The 27892-nt window shown below is 41.2% G+C and overlaps 1 protein-coding gene across 2 annotated transcripts; it reads left to right on the forward strand.

Annotated features, from left to right (window-relative positions):
* The first annotated feature begins 11666 nt into the window (after positions 1-11666).
* On the forward strand, positions 11667-26527 carry CPM (carboxypeptidase M). 2 transcript variants are annotated; one of them, XM_009273224.2, is made up of 7 exons: positions 11667-11770; positions 19775-19947; positions 21423-21607; positions 21858-22028; positions 22867-23019; positions 24119-24267; positions 25110-26527. In XM_009273224.2, the coding sequence occupies exons 1-7, from the start codon at positions 11756-11758 to the stop codon at positions 25341-25343; spliced, it is 1080 nt and encodes a 359-aa protein (XP_009271499.1). In that variant the 5' UTR covers positions 11667-11755; the 3' UTR covers positions 25344-26527. The 2 variants fall into 2 exon arrangements, with proteins under 2 accessions (XP_009271499.1, XP_009271500.1); XM_009273225.2 differs by lacking the exon at positions 11667-11770 and adding an exon at positions 20538-20712 and having other exon boundaries at positions 19863-19947.
* Positions 26528-27892: the final 1365 nt, after the last annotated feature.

Below are 27892 nucleotides of genomic sequence, written 5' to 3' on the forward strand. Positions count from 1 at the left end.
GAACTCACGGTTACTGCATTAGCTTTAACTTCTAAGTCCATTTGTCCTAACTGAAGCTAAAAAGTCTTTAAATGTTGAAACATAGTTTCATTTTTCATCTGACTGCATCCTCTAGCTATTTAGTTACCAGAATTAGTTTAAATGTGAATACTGTGTATGTCTACTTATAGGAGAAGAGCTGTAGCACTTCTACCTTCTGCAATAGTAGTTTGACTACTGTAATGTGACATAAGTAGTTTGTGTGCAATTAGTCTTCCGATAGCCAAGTACTAAGATTTTGCCTGACGATAACATGACTTAACATTGCTTTCCTGTCAGTATGGCTACGCTTTTTACGCAAATAACTTATAAAAAGTACGTAGCTTGGTCAGCATCAGATGTTTAAAAGATTGATAAAGTAAGATGTTACTCTTAAAGATGCAGTCACTGACTCTGAGCATGTTCCTATTCTCTTGCAGTGAAAGTAAAATAATTTGCTTAAATCTTCTCTTCTCTATGCTTGCTGTGAATTGGTCAGTCATCTTTGTCTTGCCTTCTATGCTATCTCCTACACCCAAAAATAATAATGAAAGTATGTGTATGTATTTGTACGTGTTGTGCAGTTTTCTTTTACATACATGCATGCATACACACAAATGAAACTTAAATACGGTTCTTACAGAAAATCTTGTGGGAAGGTTTTTTTCTGTGAAACCTGCCATATCAGAGATTCCTGTCCCAGCCTAAAAAAACCCCACAAAACCAAAAAAAATTTCAAACAACTGTTTGAAAGGAACATATCCTAACAACACAGATCAAACACTTCTTGTATAAAAACTGCTATCTAGTACTGGAATCTTTATGTTGTAACTTTAAAATGGGAAGATCTGCTCTATTTAGAAATAGTCCACTGTTCCTGTGAGCAACACTTATTTAAAATCAGTGTTGTGGGAAGAATCTCTGCTCTCCTGCCTCCTCTCTACCCCTTGCTTTGTAGTTGTCCAGTTGCAGCATATATTTGTCAAACTTTTCTTCAGAACAGTAGAGGTCTTAAGCCTGCAGCCATCCTGTTTTCCTTCAGGAAGACTTTGCATCTTTCCATGTTTGTTTAGAAGTAGACAGAGTTGACAACTGGATATTGTAATTCACACCAGTGAAGTTAGCAATGCTAGGGAGCTTGTGTAACATAGAATCAGCAATTGCAGCTGGTGGGTGCGGTTTGATTCTTGTCTATCTCCATATCCTTTAGCTGGTGTTGAGAAAGTAAATATGTGGAAGATGTTTTTAAAAAACCAACCAAACACAAAAACACAGAGCTCAAGATACTAAGAACCATGCACAATGGATAGATAAATTACTGGGTTTTTTTCCCCCTCACTTCTTGTAGGATTCTGCTTTTTGCGGCATTGTACATAAATTTTTTGGCCATGGAAATAAGAGGTGTGATCTTGAAACATGGCTTGTGATCCTTTGTATAGCTCATAACTATACTGATAATTTAATTTATGGTCTGCTGATTGCAAGGGGCAAATTAAACCTGTACTCTTAATTCAAGTTATTTTTTATATGTAACTCAGTGTTGACTTACACTGGTCCTAAGTATTCACTTCCTCAGACAGCTGTTTTTCGGATGCTGTAAAGTAGCACAGGAAGAGAAAGAGATTCTCCAATAAAGAAAATAAGAAAATGGCTTTCAGTTAAGGGTCTTCTACCACCAGATCAGGTCTGTTTATTAGCCTGTCACAGTCTATATTTACTGGTCTTTGGGTTGTGCTGCAGGGCCTATATTTCCCTAGGAATAAGGAAAATCAGGTGAATATTGATGTTAATGATCAGTGGTGTGCGTTGAATTCCCCTTTCAGTACAATGTTGTTAATTTTAAAACAAATTCTAATCGCAGACTTACTTAAAAAGAAATAAAACTCTTACCCTATGCCTGTGTTTTACCCAGATGGTCAATCTGTCTGCATTCACCACTTACTTGAGGAGAGCACAGTAACACATCCCTCTTACCCCACTTCAGGGGATGATGCTTTTTAGTAAAAAAGCGTTTCTAGTAGCTTTTTATTCACGTCCCACAAAAGAAGAGCAGTGCACCGTGCATCCCTTCTGGGTGGCCTTTCTGCCGAGGACCTCTGGCTGTAGATCCTTGGAGCTACCAATGTTGTTGATTCGCAGGGCTGCTGAAGTAAAGCTTTACTGTATGTAGCTATGGTATGGCATATTGTGTTCAGCTAGTTCACATAAGTACAAATGGAGACCTACTCGTAATACATTAAGTAGTTGACAGGCAAGTGTGACTTCTTACCCTGAAGCATTTGTCCCTTAGGCGGCAGTTCTACGCATGATTTTGCATAGAAGAGAGATCTAGATTTTTTTTTTAAGGCTGGGTTTTTTCTTTGAATGAAAGCTGGATGTGCATGTGATTGCTAGTTCTGCTTTCTGAACTTTTTATGCATTAGGTAGCTACTGGAGATGGAAACGAATAATGCATAGGGCTGGCTGTAGCTCTTTTCCCCTCCCAGCTGAGACATTACCCTCCCTGTAAACTGCACCAGTTCTGGCACAGTAACTCTTACAATCTATGGAGTGGTTCAGATGAGAGGAAGAGGTTAGAGGATGCTTCTAAGCAGATGATTCTGCAGTTTGATGTATAGGGCTTACTTCTTGTTATGGGAAAGCTCAGTCCATGGCAGTTGGACTTAATTAAATGACTGTAGCTGCTGTGTAACATGCTGAGCTCACAGTGGATTTGGGACAGTTGAGTTACACTTCCTGTTTGTTCCTAGCCAATGTGTTCTATAGCCATAGTTCTTTCAGTTACTTGGGGCATTTAAACAGAGCTTGAGCAGATCTGAAAAAGTAACATTTATGCTAAAGCTAAAATAAAAGCAAACTGTGTTCTCAATAAGAAATATAGTCCTACTGTGTCAGTTCAAAAGTCCAGTCTGGTCCAGTATTCTTTTTTCCAAGAATAGCTAGAGAAAAGTCTAGGAATAACGTAGGCACAGAATGATACCCCAGTATGCACTTCTAGCAATGTGCAACCTGGCTGTTTCTGACAAAGTGAGTTTCCTAATCGTGGTGGACTTAAAGTAGGTTAAAGTACAAAGCTTGCTTTGATACACAATTGCATTAGGCTGATCTCAAAATCCAAGAGGAAACAAAGGCTGCCAGAACATGTTTCTCAGAGATAAAGGACTAAGTTACTCTGTAGGTAGTAACACTGCCTGAATTTTAGTTCCTTGCAGTGTCTGTTGCCCTTCCTAAAAGACAGTAACTAATGTTTCTAAGGAAACATTTTGTTACGCATTTTGAGACAGAATCTGGAAGCAACTGGTCTTTTTCAGCCAGTTAAAAAAAAAAAAAAGAAAAAGGGAGTGGGGGGAAAAGCTGCTCACTGTCTGAATTTGTAGGACTCTGCTTGCCAGTGTTGAGATGTGTATTGTTTGGAGCTTACTATTCTTGGAGCAAACATAGTGTCTGGGATCTGCCAAGGATGTTTACAGGACATGCATAGCAAGTCTCTTGATGAGGCACTTCAATGCACTGAAACCCACAAAGTACACCAGTAACTTCTCAGCCATGTAGGAGCAACAACCTGTAGTCTCCTCCTGGTTTTCTACTCCCTCTCTTGCCTTCAAGTGGCAGGAATAGTTTTGGCCTCCTCTGCCTCTGGTGGTAAAAGGGTAGGCCAAATAAAACTGTTGAATCTGGATAAATTGCACTTAAAAACAAACCATCCCCCTCCTTGTGCCTGGCTTGTATTATAAGCAATCACTCTGCTCATGATGATCCAATGGTACTACTGTGAATGGGTAATATTTATTTCTTTTATGTATACAACAGCTTTTCTGGTAATTACTAGATGCATACCAGTTTCACACCTTTCTTGGAAAATCAAGCACACATTTTCAGAACCAGGTTTAAAAACCCTGTGGTAATAGAAGCAAGAGTTGGTGAAAAGGAAAAATAGTCTGTTTGATTTCTGGGAGTGAATATGAAACCAGTTAGTGTAAATAGTGGGGAAAGCCTGTTCAGGTTAATTCTACATGTCTGTGGTGTTCTCTTCTCAGTGAACAATACTGAATAAGGTTAGTGTATATTAATTTAAAAACAGTATTCCCTTCTGGGTTGTTTTTTGTTTGGATTTTTAAAATTTACTTTTATTTCTTGATTTGTGTTCAAATAAACAGGAAAGAAAGAGTTGTTCTCATAAGATACAAGTCCTGTGAAAGTGTCGAAAGCAGCTATGGATGTCCCAATCAACCAAAGATTTGTAAACCTTTAGGAAGATAAGCAAGCACATGAACTATGAACTGTTTTGACTCCCTTCCCATCTCAAGTGCTTTGGTTACAAATAAACAGTATCTAGGTTATTGTTGTGTTTGTTTTTGTTTTTGTTTTTTCTAAAGAGTCACTGGTTATTCCTACAGTTCTGCTTATAACGTACTGACTCTAAATTGGATTGGCTGGTATAATCTCTGGAAGTGGATAGGTGCTTATTAAATAGTGAGAAACTGTTAGGTTTATTTTTTGCCTTTAGAGAGAGGGGTAGCCTTATGCCTGTAAGAAGGGATACATGGGAAGAGACCAGAAGTGTTAAATTAAGCAGTGGCCCCAGCATAGTAACTGTGTCAGGGGTAGTGCATCTGTTGCTGAAACATTCTGGTCATTTGTACCTCAAGAAATAGCACAAATTGGCTGAGATGGGACTGTCTGTATTAGCACTCAGAAAGTTGTCAAGTGGAAATACAGAGCACAGGATAGTCCTAACACTTCGAAATAAAATTTTAAAATGCTGCACAGGTACTGTACCAATTGGTCTCTCTTGCTGTTACCCTCAAACAAGCATTTGCTTCCTTATCAATTATTTTTACTTCTTCCAATAGCTTACTAGGAACAGTGTAGTTAGAGTAGTTCTTGCTAAGTATGATCTCTCTTACAGTCTCTCCATTAAGCAGGATACTTGGGGAAACTAAGTAGTAAAACCTTTGCCCCCTTCCACAAATAATAGGTGCTCTCAGTTTGGGGCTGGGTTGGGGAGGGGTGGGAGTGGTGGCTATGGTAGGCCTGCAGTCTAATGTTACCTTGGGCTCTTTTGGGTTTGTTCTGCTTACCTACATACCATGCTGAATATTGCCAGGTATGCCTGGCTAACATAGGTAATTGATCTGTATCTTTTTAATCCTTCAAAATACCTTGAAGACTTTCTTATATTTAAAGTGTCCTAGCTCTTCTTGGGATACCAGCTTTGTTCATTACTAATGCTAATCCAGGCTGACTTTAGATAATCCTTTCTGCCTCAGTGGACCATGAGAACATGGTATACTGAAAGTGAGGATAAATGCACAAAAGAATCTGATGTACTACAGTTGTTCATACAGATGTCTATCTGATCCCGGTTTCAGGTATGTAGGTTATTCTGAGTATAAATTAGACAGAGTGCCTGTTTTCTGAGCAGACAGCTGTCTTTTTTCTTTTTGGCTGATAACTTACAAAATTTATATCCCCAAAGGATACATTTATATTACTTGCCATAATCTGGAGGTTGCTTTACTCAGCAGTCTGGCTAGATTAAAGTCACTTATTTGTTCATGTTTGTAAGGCTACTTCTGCAATGGTACTACCTCAGTCATTCTGATTAAACCCTTCTAGTTATATAAATAATGTGTTGGTAACTCAAATTCTGTCAGAATCTGAATCAAGCTGTGTGCTGTTGGGCAGTCCCCTTGTGGAAGACATGTTCCAAAATAGCTTTAGACATTCCAGCTTGAATTGGTGATGGCAAATTAGAGTACCACAGGGCCAGGATGCTGCTGGTACTTGCTTAGCAAAAGGGGATTGCTCCTGAAGTCCTTCATTAGCTGTGGTAGTGTTTTGCTGGAAGACAGTATTGCCCCACTGTTATCATGGAGAAACTAACACTTTGTCTTCATATTGAAGCTTGGAAGTACAATACTAAGTTACATAAGCATTTAATGTCTTCATATTTCTATCTTCTTGCCTGTGTGTGTGTACATAGGTGGCAATTGTACTCCTGTGTTACACACTGAGAGTACTGAGCTTTGCAGGGAATACAAGTACAGATCAGAAAAATTAAAAGACAAAGAATGGTTTGTGTTAGCACGGTAACAGATTTGCCATGAATGTGATTTAAAAGTTAGAAATGATAAAGCTGGGATTGATTTCTTGATCTCTCCCTTCCTGCAAGATAAGGAACTTTATGTAGTAATAAGTATAGTTTGACTTAGTCTCAGAAAATATGTGTCAGATGCAGCTGGGAAGATACCCTGACATAGTTCTGTAATAAAAAGAAAACTGTAGAGATGCCTTAGTATCTTGCATGGTAACAATTAACCTAGATTTACACTAGTATTACAGGTAGCCAGTAAGGATGTAGTATCCCAAGACATAGCAGAATATGTTGCCAAATGCAGGTAAAGAAATGTTTCCGATAGTAGTATGCATAGTTAAAGTGGACTAAAGAGAGTGTGAGAGATTACGTGGGAATTGTGGTATATCTACAGAAGAATTTATCAAGGAGTGACTCCCATGCCATCCCGTCTCCCCACAATATTTTGTATAAGTAATGCAGAAGCTGGTTATTTGCATCACTTCTCTTCTGTCAAACCGTAACTACCTAGTGGTTGCTCTTGCAGTGGAAGCTGTTATAAAAATCAGCTGGTATGTTTATTTCACTACTGTTACTTGGTGTTCTCATCATAGAATCTAGGCTGAAGCTCTTCTGCTTATACTGGAATTGAGCAGGATTGATATAAGCTATGCCTAAGGCATAGCCACCACCCTCTTACATTCTCATTGAATAAAACCTTGTCTGTCTGGTCCCCCTTCTTATTTTGCAGTGCTTTGATTGTATGCTTTGGGGGTCAGAAACATATATCTTAAAAGTTTGTGTGGAGCATGACAGAATGAAGCCCTGATAGGGCGAGTTCTCAGGACTGGTGATCTATCAGTAGTCAATATCAATCTGAAGAATAAAGATAAGTAAGAGTAAAAAATAGTAAGTTTTAAGGAAGAGGATATGAAATACAAAGATGCTACTTGGCCTGTAGAGTTTGTTGCCAAACATGGGATAAGTAAGAGTAAATAGTAAGTTTTAAGGAAGAGGATATGAAGAACAAAGAGAAGTAAATTGTGGCTTGTATCAAATCTCAAAAGTATATTTTTTTTGAGGTCATTACTTTGATTTGGTGTAATGTCATGTTGTCTTTTTTCATAATCGAGCTTTATGTGTTTTATAGGTAATGTAGATGGATCCAGGTAGATTCATATCTGAGGCTTGGATTTAGACATCTAAAACCTCAGTTTTCTAGCCAGTGTCAGAGCAAGTTTTGTATGAGCTATATTCAGTGCTGTACTGTTCAAATAGGTATTCAGTCAGATCTGGAGCCCACTCAAAGAGGTCATCAATGGTTTTTACTTAGGCTGGCAGCCTGTCACAAGTAGGGTCCCCCAGGGATCAATACTGGACCCTACACTGTTCAACATCTTCATAAATGATCTGGATGATGGGATTGAAAGCACTGTCACCACGTTTGCTGATGACACCAAACTGGGTGGTGAGGTGGACAAGTCAGAAGGGTGAGCCGTCTTAGAGAGACCTGGACAGGCTGGAAGACTGAGTTAGCAAGAACAGTATGAAGTTTTACAAAGACAAATGCAAAGTCCTGCACCTGGGATGGAATAACCAAAGAGCCCAGCACAAGCTAGGATCTGCGTGGCTGGGGAGCAGCCTTGCTGAAAGGGATCTGGGGGGTCCTGGTGGACAACAAGCTGAACATGAGTCAGCAGTGTGCCGCTGCAGCAACGAAGGCAAATCGGATCCTGGACTGCATCCGCAGGGGCGTTACTAGCCGACATAAAGATTTGATCATCCCACTCTACCCACTGCTTGTCAGGCTGCACCTGGAGTGCTGTGTCCAGTTCTGGTCCCCACAATTCAAGAAAGATGTGGACAGACTGGAGAGGGTCCAAAGCGGGGCCACGAAGATGATCGAAGGGCTGGAGAACCTGTCCTGTGAGGAAAGACTGAAGGAGTTCAGGTGGTTCTCCCTGGAGAAGAGAATGCTCAGGGGGAAACCTCATCGCAGGATTCTAGTACTTAAAGGGTGGCTACAAAGAGGATGGAGGCTCTCCCTTCACAAGGAGCCATGTGGAAAAAGACAAGGGGCAATGGATACAAGTTGCACCGGGAGAGGTTTCGTCTCAATATAAGAAAGAATTTCTTACAGTGAGAGCAATCATTCACTGGAACAGCTTCCCAAGGGATGCGGTAGAGTCCCCATCACTGGAGGTTTTCAAGATGCAACTGGATAAAGTGCTTGATAATCTCATCTAGGCTCCCTTTCCCACAGAAGGTTGGACCAGATGATCTTTTGAGGTACCTTCCAACCTGGGCCGTTCTATGATTCTGTGATTATTTCTATGATTAAATTGTTCTTGGACCTTGCATTCTAATGAGAGTCAATCTTTCTTCCTCTTCTCTCTGTCCTGTGCCTTTCTAGGTAGTGACTACCTCAACATGGATCAGCATTGCTACAGTTCCTACCCATGAAGTCAGCGTGCAACACATGGCCAGCCCAGGAGGACTGTAGTCAGTCTAATGTTTTTTCTGGGTCGAAGTGAAAAGACTTTTGAATCAGTAGCCTAGCCTGAGTGGTACTGACAGTGGGTCTGGTGCATTGCCCAGTCATTTAACTTCATCTCCTAGCCATAACTTTCTTTGAAATAACAACAGTTCTTTTTCATAAATGAAGCTGTAAAGAACAAAGTGAAGAAAAGTAGAAATAAATTTCAGAATAAAACAAACCAGGGAGTGCAATCCAGACAGCAACATCTACAAATGACTGGGTTTCTTTCCCACTAGATCTGGAGATCAATTTCAATTCTCCATCTTAAGTCCCAGTTTTCATAGATCTGTTTAGAATACTGATACTATGCCATGAACTGTGGCAACGCTGGAAAACTTAAAAAAGGGCTGCGCATTCTACTAGAAGCTGTGTAATCTGGCTCTGTTCCAATACAAGTCTTGTTAGTTGTCCTGAGACACACAGTTAGAAACATGTTTGTCTTGATTACTTGAAATATAGTTCACTAATTAGTTGAAGTCAGTTCTGGTTTGGCAGTGAGAAATGGCTTTTTGAGATACATTCATTTGATTCAAAGCATGGGAGGTAGCTTAGCTATTCACTTCAGGTACAAAAACAGAGTTATCTAGGCTTTACTGATTAAAGGAAACTTAATCTATATGTTGAATCTTTTTACACGCAGTAAATTACTGCTGTATGGAAAGAAATCTTACATCATCCCTCATAGGTACACTATCCAGTACTGCAGGCTGAGCAGACCCAGGAATTTATTTTAATTGTTAATGGTAGGTTTAATGGTTAATGGTAGGTTCTCACAAGCTGGAAATGCCAGGAAATAATTGATGTCTCAGTTCATGGGAGTGTTTATCATTTAGATGGCCCTCACACAAACTATAAAGAGTCTAAACACTAATGCTGGAAAGACCAACTTCAATCAGTAGTTAATGCTAGTCTATACTTAGCTCTTCCCTGTGTTTCCCATGAGTGCAATTTCACAGTGATAGCAGCAGGAATCAGCACTGCTGATGGCAAGGCACTGGAAATCTTTTTTTAATTTGAAATCAGAATACAATATTATTTGTAGAAAGTCTTAAATGACAGAAATAACTATAGCATTTTAGCTGTACTTGGACTTGCTTTAGTATATATAGTACTGAATTGGTGCTAGTGCTGCTATGGGGAAGTGGCTAAAGAATATGGCACTGTTCTACATTGGTTCATGAAGTGCTCTAAAAAGTCTGTATGCAATGGATATGGATGTCGTCATTGCTAGTAGTTGGATTTGAAATGGTCTTTATGATCTGCTTCCATTAAAATAAAACCAGGGGCTAATCTTAATGTCTGGTTATTGGTGAGATAAGATGCTTCATGTTCTGGGGACTACAATATTGTTTGGCTGCTGTGATTGATTGGGTATTTTATATATTAGATAATAATTATATACAGAAAGGTAATATAAATATAGCAAGTATATTGGCTGGTTTAATGTCCTGATCCTGCACTAAGCTATCTCACTGTCTAGGTCACTCCTTTGTGCTTGTATAGGAAATCATCAAGGATTTGAGGAAACTAATGCTTTTAATCAGCACTTAACTTCACTTACATGTAAAAAGCCCTCTCAGAGTAATTCACTGAACCTGTTGGCTCTAAGATATTTTGAAGCCCTGTCTGTGTGCCTGGTACTCATGCTGATAATGGGCAGTCCCAGGGCCGAAGGAATTTATAACTTTATAGAGGATATACGTCTCCTCTGTAGGAAACCATGCGTTTTACAGTTTAGCTGTATCCACTTCCATCTAGAAGAGAGCTGGGACACCATCAGGTCTCAGTGCATCTTGTAGTGTTCCTTCTGTCCTCTTCAACTTTTTTTCTCCCATTCCTGAAGGTACTGCAGTTGCCACGTCTTTGTTTTCCTTTCTAGCTGTGTGACTGGCTCACTGCAGCTATACCATGAGGGCCATGGCTTCCACCTTTGGGAAATTGTTATGCTCCAGAGTTTGTTTACTGCAGATTTGATGATCCACAAAGATTTAGGAAATAATGTTTTTTATAGTACTGCATATAGCAGCACCTACGTTCTTCTTTCCTGTAAGTAACAATGACGTCTGGAATCTGCTGAGACAGCTCATGAGTCCCAACAAGCCCTGCGTGAGAACTGGGGACAGGCAGCATGCATGCAAGATCTGGCCATTAGCAATCTATAGGCTGTGACCGCTGTTATCAAGGAACCGGTCCGGTTTCATTGCTGCCACCTACTGAAACTAGAGCTTTCCACCTCATTGAGCAGACTAGTGGGAAGCATAGCTTTGCAGATGAGAACTGAAATGCCACATCACTAAAAATAATCAGAAATGCCCCCCACCCCCTTTAAATGAAGACTTCCAAAATGTATGTTTGTTTACTTTGTTACTTAAAGTTCAGCTTCCTGTGCAGCTTTACTGGTCCTAACTAATACTCTTTCTGTAGCTATTAATTCTTTCCCTGCTGATTTTTTTTTTTTTAATATGTCTCTGATACAGCTCTGCCTGGTATCTTCTGTTTTCTGAGCAGTAACTCATGAATTTATTTAGCTTTTCTGTGTTGTCTTTAATACAAAAAAGTTATACTCTTTCTTTGTGATAATGGAAACAGCTGTATGTACTTCAGAAAACCCTTATCATGATTTAATATTTTTGGGGGAAGAGTGTCTTATTTTAAATAATCTTTAGTTGCTTGGTGACTTTGCTTGACAAGCTCTTGCTTGCTAAACTTGATTTGAAAAATGTTTATTACAAAAACACCCCAAACTATTTTCTAGCACTGGTTAAATGCATTTGAAATTGCAGGGTTCTCTACACGCTTCTGGTCAGAAGGCAAAACATATTTATTCCTATAACTAATTTAGCAAGTACTCATAGAATAAAAAAAACCACAGTCTACTTTGATATCCTATATATAGGACTGACTGGGCAGCAATGAAATATGAGAACTTGTACGGTGGTCTTAATGACCAACTCTTTTTTTTTTCTTTTTTTTCTCTAAGGTTTGTATGATTTTACACTTGTTTAAAAAAAAATGTCTTTTCCCCTTCCCCTCTTAAAGGTAGAGACCTGTGGGTTCTTGTTCTGGGAAGGTTTCCAACCCACCATAAGATTGGCATTCCAGAGTTCAAGTATGTTGCTAATATGCATGGGGATGAGGTACGTTTCAACTTTTGTAATGTCATTTTTACCAAATACACTTACCAGAGGTTTAGAGTGAACTTCTCTCAGGTGTGTGCTACTCATTATTAAGGTATATCATACCTCAAAGAAGTCCTAATATGTGTGTGTTTCTTGAGGAATTTCAAGAGTAAAGTTCCCTTGTTTTGGTGGAAGGGCTTTAGGAGACCTTACATCACGGTGAAGAATCCTACACCTAAGACTGCTCTTAAGTAGAGAGCTTTGTCTTCTCCATGTGGATAAACCCAGAGGCTTTAACTTTCCTGGCAATGAGTCAGATGCAGTAGTTTGCTTGTATGTTGTTATTGCCTAGGCATGAAGTATGACTGATAGAACTCTTCAAATACATCCTAAGACTGAATAATAATTCCTGTGAAGCACCAAATCATTTGTTTTAGAAAGAAAATTTCTCTTGGGAACCTTAAGCTAGGAATACCTAGATTCACCTGAGATAACACAGGGAGTACAAAACAAAAAGCAATGTCAGGCTTAACTGGCTGTGGAAAGAATGCCCGCTTATTAACAATAAAGGGAAAAATGGTGATTGTGAGCCTTCCTGGTGTAGTACATGAATCTGGAACGGAAAGCCTCAAAGCTTCACTCTTCTCTCTGATCTTTTCTTGCTTTCTATTTCCCTTATTCTTTAGTTTTACCTGCTTTTATTAGTCATGTTCAGGATAAGTTTAAACTACACAATATATTTCTATGTAGTCTTTAAGGTGAAGGGTAAATAATTCAACAGAGAAATGGCAAAATTTATATTTTTCACATATATACGCTAGACTGTGAATTCCCAAAACTAAGAAAAATAGATCTAGTAGGAAGTGTATCCTGTGTAAAGCATAACATATCACAAGCTATTGCTATTACCAATACTGTGTGTGAGCACTTAGAATCATTATCATTAAGGCACTTGCACGCCTACAGGCACTTGTGACATTATGTGCCAAGAATTTTCCCCAAGTTAGACTAGTTTCACCTTGTTTGACAGTGGCTGTGCTCAAAGGGCTGCTGGGAATCTGACTGCTTTGGAATTTAACTCTGTGTGGGAGGAAGCTGATTCATGGTTTCAAATGGGTACATGCGTTACTGGATGCCCAAGATAGGGTTTGCAACTCCTAAAACCTGGTGCGTATCAGCAGGGTAGTCCAGGGTGCCTAGGAACTGAGGCTCTGTGTGACAATCCCTGCAGACTTTTGGACAATCCCTGATTTTTTTGCAGACAATCCCTTATGGGAATTGCAAACCTATGGCTACAGATGACCCAGCTTTGGTGGGAAAGAGATGGAGGGCAGGATATGATCTCATCCAGAATGGCCTGGCTCTCAAATCCAGTGTTGCTGGACTGCAGAAGGCCACTCCTCCTATCGAAACCTCCACAGTGAAGCACTCCTGCCGCTATCACTGCCCAGCTGGATATGCACAAGGAACTTTGACCATGGAGACACATGCTGTTTGCGTATCCACAGGGTCAAGAATTGCTGGAGATCAGGCAACCTGGATCACTGCCTAGGATCTAAATTTTTATACTGACTTTAAGGAAGTGAGGCAAGACTTTTTTTTTTTTTTTAAAGTATTTGGCACTGTGTCTGAGTTTGTCTGAGCAGGGTTGATCCTAAGCTGCCTAGGTACTGTATAGCGCTAAGTGCCATGCTACATTCTAGCTTGTTCATTAGACCAAGCATGCACCTAGGGAAGATTCTGGAAGTAGAGCTATTCCTCCTTTTCAGGCCCTCATGATGATCTTATCCATACTCACAAAAACATAAGGCAATAACGCACAGTTGGTGTTTTGTTTTTCGTATCTGACCATAAATGTATTTCAGATGGCAGGAAATGAATTCCTCATATAGAGAAGCGTTGGAGAACTTTAATATTTTTTCCCATAATCTAAGATTCTGCTGGACTAGTCACTGGGGAAAGATTCAACTACCCCTATAATATATTAAGCAGATAAGTTTTGCACTAACTGTATGACAAGCTTCAGCTTGTGTTCCAGTCTTTCATAACTTAAAATTGCAGGATTATGGCTTCATTGATCTAATTAGGTCTTTTGTGCTTCAGTGATGCTTTCCATAAATGGTACAAAGTAAGAAAAGTTCTGTTCTCAAGTATTGTTTGGTGATGCTGCCCTTCTAACCTGTCATGATCACGCAAATGACATTTTGGCCGGCTGCTCCTAAAACCTAAAAGTTGGGGGGGAGCCTGAATTGCATGTGTACAGGCTGTTCACACATGCTGCTGGAAGAAAACCTAGGTTATTTGGAGAGCTGCCCAACAGGGAAGTTCTAATAAAATAATGTGAGTACACAATATAGGAAGAGATTATTTTTTTTTTCAGAACTGGAAAGATTTATTTTTTTTAAGTAGGTTCATTTTTCTTAATATTGTAAGACATGACCAGCCAAGGTTTAAATGACCTTATTTTGTGATCACCGTTGCCAAATAGAGTGAACTTTTGCCCCAGATCCCCAGAGATGCAACAAAAGACTTCTCCCATTCTTTCTGTGCCTGTATGAAGTTGGCCATTTTTAGCAGCACTTTTTGTTTAACCCGAGCCAGATTAAAACTGATAATTAGTTCAGTCACTTGCAGCTATGTAATCAAAATGGCACTAATAGACTGCACAAAATGGACAAGCCTGTGAAATGTTAATAAAGTCTGCACTGAGGAAGATGAGGGAGAGGCTTCCTGCTGTTCCAGGGCAGCTCTCATTCTGAATTCGGCAGCAGCCTCTCTTGTCCCAGGCTTGTAGTCTTACTTGAAAGATCGTCTCTTCCTCAGTGTGTACACTCACACGTACCTCTCTGGGGAAAAACTCATTCCACTTGACATCGACGACAACCAAACCCCCAAACACTCCTAAGTCATAAATGGAGCAGAACTATCACCTTTTGACCAGCTGTACCAGTGACTTGAATCCAATCTACACAACTGAACCACAGGATCTAATTAGAAGGCTGTTCCTAAACCATGTGTATCGCAGCAGGAAAACGCTTTAAGGAAAAGCATGTCTGAACAAGGTGTAAACTACCTGTGCATTTCTGCTTGTCCCCTTTAATATATTAAGTATATGGCTTCCTTAACTTTCTATAGCTATAGTGTAACTGGGCCATCACAAATAAACTCTTTTCCAGGATGGTAATGCTGATACCAACCCTTTTCTCCTAAATCATCCGCTTCTGATCACTTTCTTTTCTTAGTGTAATAGTATTTTGCCTCTTTCATTATGTGAAGCTGAGCCTATACTGATAGGCCTGAGCTAGCCTATGTGAAAGGATGTGTTTGTTTTGCTGGCTTATCTTGTGATTTAAGTTAAAGCAACTAGACCCTATTTTCCATGTCATCATAGACGTGGTCATATCCACAGAAGGGTTTCCTGAGATATGGTCACTTATTAGGCATTGGGTGACTGAGGACTGGGGTAGATTTATTTGTGATCAGTATAACTGGGGATTAAAAACAAACAACAAACTAATGAGTCTTGTGTAGAATTTCTCACTCTCATTTCCAAAAAATGAATGGAAGCTGCATTTACACTATCAAAATGCCACTATAAAAAAAGGCTTGCTTTTTTTTTTGTCACCAGGTTGGGCAAGAAGAGTTGTGTCCACATACAGTACAATCTGCTATAAGGAATTTTCAGCACATATTCCTATGTCCTTTGTTCTGTGCAATATAGTATGGAAGTGGTGTGGCAGGGAAACAAATATGTGCTCTAGAAAAAATAATAAAGAAAAGAAATATTTCTTGCCTAGTGAACTGTTTTCCACCTGGCTTCAGTATCAGCTGATGTGATGTAAAAAAGGTCAGAAGCACCAGAGATTTAAAAATTCAAAGCAACCAAATCTATTTGCTAACCTCAGACTTTAAAAAAAGCTGGATGCTGCTGAGATCTCTTTCAACACAGGTAGGGCTGCTGCCTCGCCCCAGTTACCTTTTTCCTTATCTTTACTCCCACTCTTCTGAGTGGGAAAAGGAAAAGTGATCCATTTCTCAGCCAGGTGAAGCTTAGACTGAGAAGAAGCCTGAAGGCTGTGGAATTTGTCCAGGTGGTAACATCTTATGCTGGTTACTAGTTCAAAAGCAGCCTTTATGTTGCCATTTCCTTCAGTGATAAACCAAGGAACTGCAACTCCCTGTCATACATGTGGTAGTTCTCGTATTTCCATAGTGATTACTGCTATAGAAGTAAATGGGTATGTGCCAAACTGTATTTGCAGAAACAGTCGCTTTAACACTGGTAAAGAAGGACAAACACAGTGGGGTGTGTCGCAGCCGTGCATAATAATTAGTGCTGTACGGGCGTTAAAGAACGTCTTGTAAGTGTGGCATTTAAGTGGTAAACCAGGATGGACTATTGGTTTCTCTGCTGTAACTCTGCTTCCTTAGGTGGGGTTGTGCCTGGTGTGCTGCGCTAGGTCTGTAGAGCAGTCAGGGCTGGCGCAAGGAGACTGGCAAGACCATGTTGCTCTGAAACAGGTCCTACCTGATGGTTTGGATCTTTCTTTCAACATCGTTCAACTTAAAAAACAGGCCACATTTAAGGAAAGAATTTTAATCATAAAAATGGGCAGACTCTATCCACACATGGTCCCCTGGTGTTGGGTCTTTATCATGGGGTAACAAAAATGTTTTAAGAACAGGGGTGCTGCAGTAAAACGTTACAGTGCAGGTGCACTTGGAGCTAACCTTAATCTCTTAACTGGCTGCTACTAGGGCTTCTTGAGTAAGTCCTTCAGTAGCTGAGCAGGGTGCTGGCCCAGCCACACCAGAAGCGATAGTCAGCAAGTTTAAGGGGTATGTCTACAGAAATGGCAGTCACACCCTTTTCTACAGTGTTTATCCATGCCCTGACACATGCATGCTTCTTCATTCAGGACTTCCCCTGAGGATCACTGGAAGCCTTTCCTGCTGACTTCTTTTGGGGCACGCAAGGAAACTGACAGCTGAAAGTGCATAGAGAAACTTAATGTCTGTGTCCCTAGAGGTGGGAGAAAGGGTTTTCCGTTGCTTTTGTGTCACCCCTCATCTGAGCTACAGCAAAACAATGCACCTGGGCATCGCCCTCGGGATACTGCAATTAAAACCAAATATTCATCATGTCTTCTCAAAGCCCCAGAGCACAGAAAGGCTGTCCCCTGCTCTCTACATCTTTGTGTTAGACTAGAGGCAGGTTAAGGTGTCTGTCCTTGACTTTACTGTCAGCAACCTACCTCCACTGTGTCTAGATCCTTTATTTGAATCTCTAAAGTAAAAATAAATGTCTCGTAAACTTTTCTCCACAGGTAGAGTTGACCTCTCTAGTAACAGGGTAAAGCTTGGCTGGGCAGGAGATGACTTCCAAGGGCTAGATCAAAACTTGAGCTATACTTTCCCAGAAACAAAAACTTTCCCTTTTCTTCCCCTCAAACACCTCCAGATGTGCTTTCTCAAGAAATGCAAGGTGCTCTGGATGAAAATAAAACCAACCTTCTGTCACTCCACCAAAACAGAGTGGTAATAAATACATTCTTCCCCCACTGGGGAATGATCTAAGTACCAGCCCTCTGTGATAGAGATTAGCCAAATTGTTTAGTGTTCTAAGTACTGCGGTACAGCAGTAGCTATACAAGGAATCCTATAAAATAGGGTTAGTTTTTTAAAATACCATATATGTAAGTAAGTGGGTTTAACTCTTAAGTGCAAAGAATGTCATCCATGAAAAACTGGTCATCTTCCATTCTTTATAAGCATTGTCCTTTTACACCACCTTCTCTTGTTGCTTTTCTTTATCTTTTTCCCACTCCTGTTCCTGCTTCTCTACCCTTTCTTTTCTGGATGTCTTTTTGTCAGGCACTGAAGAGAAGTACGGTAGGGGCAGAGGCACTTTCCTAGTTCCTCCAGAGAGCAGTCCAGTCTTGTCTGTAGTTTAGCTATCTCTGTGGTAGGGCTGTTCTTGTTGCTTCTGAGTCTGCTAGCTTTATCTCTCATGCCCAGGGCCATGATTTGACTGACTTCTCTCCCCTCCTTTCCCCCCTCCCAGCTCTGTATGGTTCCCAAGATGTCTATCACCCAGAGCTGGAACTGAGCTGCCTGTACAAGACAGGTTCTGTTGCATCACTTCTTAAATTTCACAGAGTAAATTTATCAAACCTGCAGAGCAGTCTGCTTTCATGTACTCAGGTGCTGTTTTGAAAGCTACTGGCAATGGAGGAAATTAGGTGACTTTTCTCCCCTTGTGAAAGCCCATTTGCTGTAGCATCTAGAAGAAGAACCATTTAGTTATCGGGACAGTAAACGCATTCGTGTAACGCAGCTTCCCCTAGTGGATTACTAGATGGTGGCTTGCAGGAGACCATCAGGACCTGACAGGCAAGGGTTAGAAAACTTGGGAACAAATCTGCTGGGGGGCAGGTGGGAAGAGGTCCTTCTTTTTCCCTGTACAAAGAGCATGGCAGAATTGCTCAAGTACCAACTCGGAGACCATGGCTGTCTTCAAGTATGACACTTAAAATGGTGTGATCCGCAACTTAGCGGAGTCATGTTTGGCACTACATTGTTTGTTTGTTTCTCCTGCGATAAACAGCAATTGCTGGCTAACTGGCAAGATATGGTTTGTTCCCAACCTGAACAGCAGTTACACCCAGCCCTCCTTGCCCCGTCGTGTACCAACCCAGCTCCTGCTGGATGGTGTCTGTGTTCCTGTTTACCTCAACACCCAGAGCAGGATTTGCCACTTAAAATGCACCAATGTGAAAATTTAACAAGATACTATTGCAGCAAATAGCTGTGGAGAAATATTCCTTTTCCCCTGCCCGATTTCACCTACCTTTTACCTTAGCCTGTACCAGTCTGAAAGCAAGCTGATGTTTATCTGTGATACCAGGTTCATCCAGTAATGTCACTCCATGTTCCTCACTTCAGACAAAAAAGAAAAACTCTTTGCAGTATTTCCACCTTAGTGATGCAAGACTCATTCTAAAAGATACTTAGGTGCTGTAGCTCTGAACTGGAGCCTGCAGTGATTTACCAGGCTTTGTTCTTGGAGATAAAGTAGAGATAAATTATCTCTTGCAAGTCTTGATTTGTTCCCATCCCAGCCAGGGCTTAGGAACCCTACAACACCCTTGAGGTACGGATCACAGTGCTATAGAAAGTACTCCTGTAAAGTATGGTCCAGTGAACACTGTCCTAGTGGTTTCTGGGGTAGAACAGGACTGTTCTTAACTCACTGGATCTGGAACTTGCCACTGTTTTGCCTGAAATCTGATAGAGTAGACCGAAGGGAGATGTCCTGCCAGCTTTCACGAACTATAGAAACTTAAATGAACAAAAATACGCATTTAGCTTTTTCTCTGCCACTGCCTTTCCTTGATCCAAAGTCTGCATCCAAATGTCCTTCCATCTCTTTGCCTAAGGATTTATATATACCTGTTTGGTTTCCCCAATGCTTCTGTTCATGGCATTAAAATAAAGCAACGTAACAGAGAATATAACAGAAGCATCTATGGGGCCTCTCTTGATCCTGTATTAAAGTTGACTTCCCATGAAAGGGCATCAACAAGAAAAAAATCCTGCTCTGTAGCACCCTGGAAAACATGGAAGGTGTCTCCTTCCTTTCTTCTGAACCATCACTGCCAAGTGGTGATGCACAGCACTGATGCTTATGTGCAGGGCCCGGGGTCCCTCGGGCATCCATGCAGGATTTAAGCAGTGCAGCTGACACAGTTTCCCATTACAGAAAAAGCTCTGGTTGATTGAGGTTTAAAACCCTTGTGACAACCCTCCAGTGACTCCTTTTATGTATTAAATTACTTTAAATACATTTAGGGGAGAACATAAAACAAAACGGTGTTGACCAGAATGCTCTTGTATGCCTTTTATGTGTCTGTAATCCAGTAAGAAAAATCTGTAAGTGCAACGTGGTGGGTCTTTTTTTTTTTTTTTTCTTCTTCGTTTTCTGTAGCAGACTTAAAATAAAATCTATGCTGCTTTATACAGACTGTTGGGAGAGAAATCCTGCTCCATTTGATAGAATTCCTGGTGACCAGCTATAGACGTGACCCAATTATTACCCGGTTACTCAATAATACCCGGATTCATATCATGCCAACAATGAATCCTGATGGATTTGAAGCTACAAAAGTACCTGATTGTTATTACACACGAGGAAGGTAAGGGTGGCTTAGGAGGGTGGGAGTAGGTAAAGAAAATGGGTGGGGAGTAATAATCGGAGATAACCAAGAGACTGAATCATACTTGGTGGAGAGGATAGCCTAGAGGATGTGTTAGGGCTAATTTTGGCTGGTGCTGTTCTGAAGACGCACTGTTACAGCATAGAGTTTTTGGAAGACTGAGTCAGACTGGTGTTTATACGTGGTGTGGCTAGAGGAAATTGCTCAGAATGGTGTAATGACCTGACCTAACCTTTCAGGCAGGACACCCAGGCTGCAAATAGAAGCACAATAACCTATTTAAACCTTTAGGTTGCTACAAAAAAAAAGAAGGAAAACTCCAGCCACAGGGATCTATTTCAATTGGAGAACTCTGTAACCCTCTTAATGAGAAAAAGGTGTGTCTAAGCTTGTTGAATGAACTTCTAGAAATGTGTTTAAAGATCATGTCGAATGCAGATCTAGTAAGAGGGAGGAGTTAGGCAAGCAGAGCTAGCTACAATAGGTGCTGTGCTAACAGTAGTGCTAGGAAAAAAACTTACGCATTGCATCCTGTGCTACTTTTGCATTCTTTAATGTAACTATTGCAGAGACCAAAAAGGGGAGGAAAAGTTTAACAAGCTAGAAGAGGGAAGAAGAAGAGAGAGTGAGAGAATGGGAAGAAATGCCAAAGGGACAAAGTTGGAATGTGCAGAAAAAGCAAACTCATGTGCTAGAAGTTCTCTTGGATCACTGGCCATGGCAACGTCGGAAGCAAGTGAAAAGGTAGTTTAGGTAGTTTAGTTCTCTAGGTGACCGGTGTAGGCCCTCCTTTTTATTAGGAAAGAAATTTACTCCTCAGCAAATTGATAGGACTTTTATGGAGGGTGGGATATTTAATCCCTTCACTGTCAAATAGACAGAGTTTAACTGAGTTTAAAAATCAATACAGCTGATGCTAAATACCCTCTCTACTCTCTGCACTGACCTGTGTGAGTGAAAAAGGAAGAAAACATTTGCACAGGCTGGACCTTCAGGTACAGAGGGAAGAGAATAATACATCCCGTGTTTGAGTCAAATTTTTTGCTCTATGTCCAGAGTGACAGCAGTACAGGGGACACAGCCACCCAGTAGTTACCTTGGTCTTCTATACAAGAGTGAAAAACACGTACAGAAGGACAACAGCCTCCTTATCTAGCTTAGGGTTTTCTAATTCACGTATGAGTAGGTGTGAGCATGCCATATGCATATTAAATATTATTCGCTGTTTCCACCTGAAATATAATAGAAGAATTGTTTTCTTGTGTCCTATGAAAATTCCAGTGCTGCCAGAAAGCAAACGAAAGTCCATCTTCTTCATGCTTGAGATTTGCAATGGTCATCTTGCGTGTCTCCTGAAGACACTAGCATGCCACAGACCTTAAGTACTGGGAGGCTGGCGACGTGGAAGCGCCTATAGGCAAAACGGTAATGGGAATGTCTTCTCTCTTTCTAAGGTACAATAAGAACGGAGAAGATCTGAACAGAAATTTTCCTGATGCCTTTGAAAATAACAACGCTAGCATTCAGCCAGAGACTCAAGCAGTAATGAACTGGATAAAAAATGAAACGTTTGTTCTTTCGGCAAACTTGCACGGGGGTGCCCTGGTTGCCAGTTACACCTTTGATAATGGTAACTCAGGTAAGCTAGTAACAAACTCTTTTCTCCACAGCTGAATTGGTTTAGGATCATTAGCTGTACCAAAGCAAAATTTGTAAGGATTTCTGCAAGGTTTTTCCAGCTTTTGAGCTGGGATGGGCAGACTTTGATAAACCCCATCAAAATTCACTGCCTGATACGGCTATTTGGGAGATGTTTATCCTGTATGTAAGCCAGCACTGTATGTTTTACCAGTAATGAGAGTTACACGATGGCTATCTTTATTCTGCAGTTACCGGCTCTTTGAAAGGCTATAGCAGGTCTCCAGATGACGATGTCTTTATTCATCTGGCAAAAACCTATTCTTTCAACCATGCCATCATGTACAAAGGGACTGGGTGTGACAACAGACAACCCTTTCCAGAAGGCATCACCAACGGGTATTCTTGGTACCAGCTGGAAGGTAAGAATGTCAGTGATATTTTTTTTCAGCTGCTTCAGATACGATGTTCTCACTTTCTCCTGCCATCTTTGATGACAAAAGGGCTGTGATTTTGCCCAGAGTAGAGGGTTGATGAGGGGAACAAGCCAACGCATTCACGCGGATTCTCTGAGCAGGACGTGGGTGTTTGCAGGCTCTCCCGATCAGCAGTTACACAAGTGAATGAGGCAGTCTCTGCCGTCTGGCTGCTTCTGTGCCCTTTCTTAAGGCCTGCATAGCTGTATAGATTACGCACACACACTGGTGTGGCACCAAGGTCGTGTCCTTTCAGAAAGAAAACCAATCTTCTGCTCGTATATCATCCTTTTTTTGTAACGTTTGATTACTGAAATAAATGTTTTCATTACTGTTTATGTGTAGCCAAATAGAATATGGGTCGTGTGTACTGTGGCACTGCGTGTTGTTTTCACAGTCGGAATTCAAAGCCTTAAAAGGCTCTTAGGGTGGCTTTGGCAGTGGCAAACTCTGTGCCAGCCTGTGAATTTATCTGCCCCTATTTAGTTGGGAGTGCTCGAATGAATTTAAGTCAAAGACCCACCCTTCCTCAGCCATAATAATCATCATTCCCGAAATGCCACTGTGCTTTAGAAAACACCGCTCTATATGTAACTAGAGTAATCAAGTTGGTTTTCCACAGGAGGTAGTAAATACAAGTGTGACATTGAGGAATGGTTTATCTGATTTACTTTTCTTGCAGGTGTGATGCAAGTACCAACACTTTAACTCTCCTGTTTTTCTTCTAGCTTGAACTTGGTCCTTCTTTGCAGCTGAACACTGTTTGTTTTATTTCACTTTTAAGGTGGAATGCAAGATTACAACTATGTCTGGGGACAATGTTTTGAAATTACATTGGAGCTGTCATGCTGTAAATATCCTCCAGCAGACCAGCTGGAAAAGTTCTGGAGAGACAACAAAGTTGCTCTGATCGAATATATAAAACAAGTACATCTAGGTGGGTACGCGAATGGGGAAGGGAGCTAAAGCTGAGGCCAGGCCGGTGGGCAAAGCGGGAACCCTTCAGCAGCCTGGGCCAGTGTCAGAGCTCACAGGTGAGGAGCTCTGGCGTGGACTTGGGAGCTATGGCTTCTCAATAGCAAGTGCTGCAAGGCCAGGGATGGGTGAGGGAGGAGAGCTTACAGGTGTGTCAGGTGTGAGGCGATGGGCACTACTACAGTGGTGCAAGGGCCTTAAAATGCACTGGGGCAGGAGCAAGGGACAGGCCCCTGGGGGCTGGGGCAGGAGCAAGGGGCAGGAGCAAGGGACAGGCCCCTGGGGCCGTCTTACCATACACCCCGCTCAGGGAGTCTGCTTTCCTGAGCAGCCTCGGGGCGGTCGTTTATTCCAGAGGCCTCTAAATGTGTGCGCGCGTGTGCATGTGGACGGTGTTTCACGGGTCTCTGCTGCTTGGATTCGGTATTTTTGTAAGGCTTTTCTAGGTGTGATCTTGACCTCACAGTTGGAAGAGAGCTGCGGCTTAGTGAAGCAGCGGTACTTTACAATGAGTTGAAGGGTTTGCATAAATCTGTTGCTTATCTTGCATTTTGTTGCCCAGAATGTCTGACTGCCGTTTTATCTTTGCTTAATCCCAGTGCTGCCTTGAAGGTGGTGTGTGAGAATTTAGGGAAACTACTTCATAAGCAGACACTGTTGGTATTTTGCCATTGGGAAGTACTAGATAAGAGGCTGACTTATTTTAAATAAAAAAAAAGAAAAGGCAAAAAACCCCCAAACCAGTACTGAAGATTGAAGCCCTTCAGTAAAAGACATGTACAATAAGTATACATGGTGTTTTCAACAAAAGAGATTTAGAAGCAGAGATTACAACGCTGCTTTCTGACTTAATATGAGGGTAAACTATTAATAACAACAACACAGGATTTTCTATTTTAATTCCCTTCAGTAAGATAGAAGCGACTAGTGATACTAGATGTGCTCGAAATCACTGAAATAGCCTTAGAGTGCCTCCAGCAACAAACAGTCTGACTTTCCCAGAGAAGGAGGCTCACCGCAGTTACAGGTTGTGATCTTTCTCTCCTCTCCCTTTTTCATAGGTGTCAAGGGTCAAGTTACTGATAAGAATGGGAATCCTATTCCCAATGCCATCGTGGAAGCCAAAGGAAGGCGTCACATCTGCCCCTACAGAACAAACGAACAAGGGGAGTACTTTCTTCTCCTTTTGCCTGGGACGTACGTGATCAATGTAAGTGTGCGGCCTCACCAAATTATTGTTTCTAATTGCATTGAGTTCCTGAGCACAGTGAGACTGCATCCCTACAGACGAACGAGCTGAACTTGCTCAGGTCATATACAGGAGCTGTAAAGACTCTTTAGCAGAATTAAATGAAAATAATATCTTAAAACATGAGTCAGCAGAAAGGAAATTTTTTGATACAGTAAGATCTCAAGTCCCCAGAACTTCTAGAGATAAGCACTCATCTGACCTGGATGGTGGAGCCAGCTGGGATGAGCATCCGGACCACGGTGACACTAGCCTGAGGTGTCTGAAACAAACCGCAGAGCTCTTGAAGGGCGAGGAGGTGGAGGCTGGGATCCACGTAGCCCCAGGCAGCGACGGGCTGACGCCGCCATCAGTTGACAGTTATTTCCTTGGGTCAAAATGACTTCTCTGCGGAGGTTGTCTGGTATTAGAGAACATCCATGCAGCATAAGCCCTTGGCTGGCAGCAGGCAGGGCCTACGCTTAAGCGTAACTGCAGGATTCCCTCTCCTGTACAGCATGTGGTGCACCCCTGTTATAAATAAATATTCTGTTTTCATCTCAGGGTTTTTTGGGGTTTAGTCTTATTGCTGTAATGTGAAAAACTTTACTCTTTTCTCATTCCGTGTTCTCAAACTTACGTTTAGAACGCTTTTCCTATACATTGAAAGTGTAAATAAGCATGTTTGTTAGATAATGATTGTTTCACAGCTGAACTCAACGCCAAGTAAATCTTTCATGTTTGCTCCTAGGCTACTGTACCCTGTACCAAACCGATGCTGCTCAACGCTTCAGGCCAAGTAAATCTTTCATGTTTGCTCCTAGGCTACTGTACCGGGATTTAAACCGATGCTGAAGACAGTGGAAATACACGACAATACCGGTAACTTCAGTGCTTTGAAACACGACTTCTCTTTCTCAGAAGTCTCTATCAGATCGCGAGCTGCTTCGTGTCCCAAAACTCCCCTCTACCAAGAGCTCGAACGGGCTTCAGCTGCAGTAAAACCAACTCTACACGTCTTGGTTTTAATGACCGTTATGCTTGTAATTTTCAAATAAAGTCAGGAATGACATGACAGGGCGAGGCAAAATCTTCCTGCACAAATGTGGCTTTTCAGACAAGGAATTGTATAAGAACATACATTCTTTCGCATATACACCAAATTCTCAGATTTACAATCATGTTTACTGTATTTTGTAAAATACTGGCTCGACAATCAAATGTTTTACTTTAATTATAATAGACTATCATGTTTTACTCTAAAGAAATTCTGTACAGCCTGTGGCGATAACTGGAGAATTTTGACGCAGAAAGTACAAATACATTCTGAAGAATCTGCCTGAGTTCAGAAAAAGGTTTCATGCAAACTCAGGTTCCCCGGTGAACCAACAGCTAACGTGCCACACAACTGTAAGCAGTTAGCTCAATCCTAATTTCTCATAATAAAGCCACTGCTGTAACTGAGGAATGGCATTTTTACGTACGCTCTTTCTTACCTAGACAGATGAGACTGCTCAGGGCTGAAATAAGGTAAAGACCAGTAACACAGACATGTTGTAAGACAGGAAGATGGAAATAATGAAGTGTAAGTATGCGGCCAAGGGCCACATTGCTGGAAGCCTGATGATAAACTGTGCCGTCAGGCAAAAGAGAGTAACTCAGGTCTCTGAAAACTGTGTTCCTCTAAGACAGAGCTATTGAAAACAATGCGGAAACGGTCATCTACAGCTTTATACCGTTGCTGTTGGCCATTTTTTACCGGATTTGGTATGGAACAGAACCGCATACAATTCAGAATTTTTTAATCTGACTAGTTTTAGCAATGGCTTTAGAGTGTTTATGTTGCACAGCCCTCTTACCACCCCGTTTGGGCCACGTCTCATGTGCCAGAAGCTGGCAGGCACACTCAGCAAGGCGCAAACCAGATCTTGTTCCAGAGGCTGGTTTTGGTGACGGCTGAGCTGCCTGTGTGCCCCTGGCTGGGCTGTCTTGCTTGCGGAATGAGCAGATTCCTGTCGCCTGGCCAAGATGAATTTGGCAAGACATTTCCAGGGCCCTCTGAAGTGGTCCAATAAACACAAAATTTATCAAGAAGAAAAGCCAGTTAGTACCGTCTTCTGTCTTCATTTTAAAACTCCATCTGCCAGTAATTTTCTTAACCAATTTCAAAAGTAACCAGAAGAGATTATCTTTGGAAACATCAATCTTTTCCTGTGCACAGTAAATAAAATTGCAGGAATGCAGTTATGTCTTTTGATGCCTTTTTAAACACACTGCCTCCACTGAAAAGGCACTCCTGCCCGTCACGCCAAGCCCTGCCACCAGCCAGGCTGCAGAGCTTGGGCATCAGCCACTCGTCTGCCAGTTGGCCGGATTCTGTGCAGCCTACGAAGTTGTAAATACACTTTAGAAATTGAAACAGCAATGCCGAGGTGGAATGAGGGCTCTGTATGCAAGATACTGTATTTTGAGTGTTTTCATTGTATCCACTTGAATTTTCTAACTTTTTTCCCCCTCTGAACTGCTGTGGATTGTTTACCAGTCAGAGGAGTAAATAATCATCCACTAATCCCTCCACTGATACTTGGTTCCGATTCTGTCACTTACAGCAAGAGGAACTAGAGCCCCCTTGAGTTTAAAATCCCCCAAAAGTATGAAATCTGTGAGGAGCCAGCAGCCCAGCAGCTGAGTGAGGGCAGAAGGCGCCTGCACACCGGTGCACAGAACTAAAAATCTGTATGAAAACCAAGTAGCAGAACTTCTAAAAATCAAGTCATTGACATGAAAAGAGAGCACACCAAGGAGTATATAAACAAATCTTTATTTAAGGCTTTTCGACAGAACATAGTATTTAGCTTCCTCAGCAAAGGAAAAACTGAAAACCAAAAGGCAGACACAATACACGTGAAAATTCTTCTCATAAATGTATCTATACTCTGTGCAACTCGAGCGGGTACTTGTATTTTAACGGTTACCTACTGTGGCAACACATGCGCTGGTTATCTAGACGGTACGCAGCGTGACAAGTTCTTGAAAGCGTGTTCATCTAGGAGTAGTGGCAAGATTGCCTAGTTATTTAAATTCACTATAAACCGGTCTGCTTAATAGTCATTCCAATGATGCGTAGTCAGACGACAAAGTAAGACTGCTTTTGGACAAGCTATTTGGTATTTTACTGATTATGTAATAGTCATGTTGGCGGCCATTAATTTAGCTCAGTAACAAGAACAAAGTCAGGCCATTAAGTTAAAGCAACATCTACTCAAAAGGGGAGACAACACCTTTCTAAGTATCAATCACCAACAAATTTTACATGTAGAATATATATATATACACACAAACACATACACACATGTATAGAGGCGTTCACCTGAAGCTTTCAGTGCATCTGTGCTAAATAAAAAAAAAGAAGCACACATCAGTTAAAAGCAACTTTTTTTCCATGGTTCAGTAAGTGCAACTCATTGTTAAACGATTCCTTTAGCTACATTTCAGAGAATTTCTTCTTTTTTTGCTTTAGATTGCTTGCGTAACCTTTAACTGACCAGTAACTCCAGAAAATAAGGCTTTGACTCAGGAATGGATGAGCTGGAAAAGTTCAGTTAGG

Source organism: Aptenodytes forsteri, unplaced genomic scaffold, assembly GCF_000699145.1.
Source record: "Aptenodytes forsteri isolate BGI_AS27 unplaced genomic scaffold, ASM69914v1 Scaffold366, whole genome shotgun sequence".
Lineage (NCBI taxonomy): Eukaryota > Metazoa > Chordata > Aves > Sphenisciformes > Spheniscidae > Aptenodytes > Aptenodytes forsteri.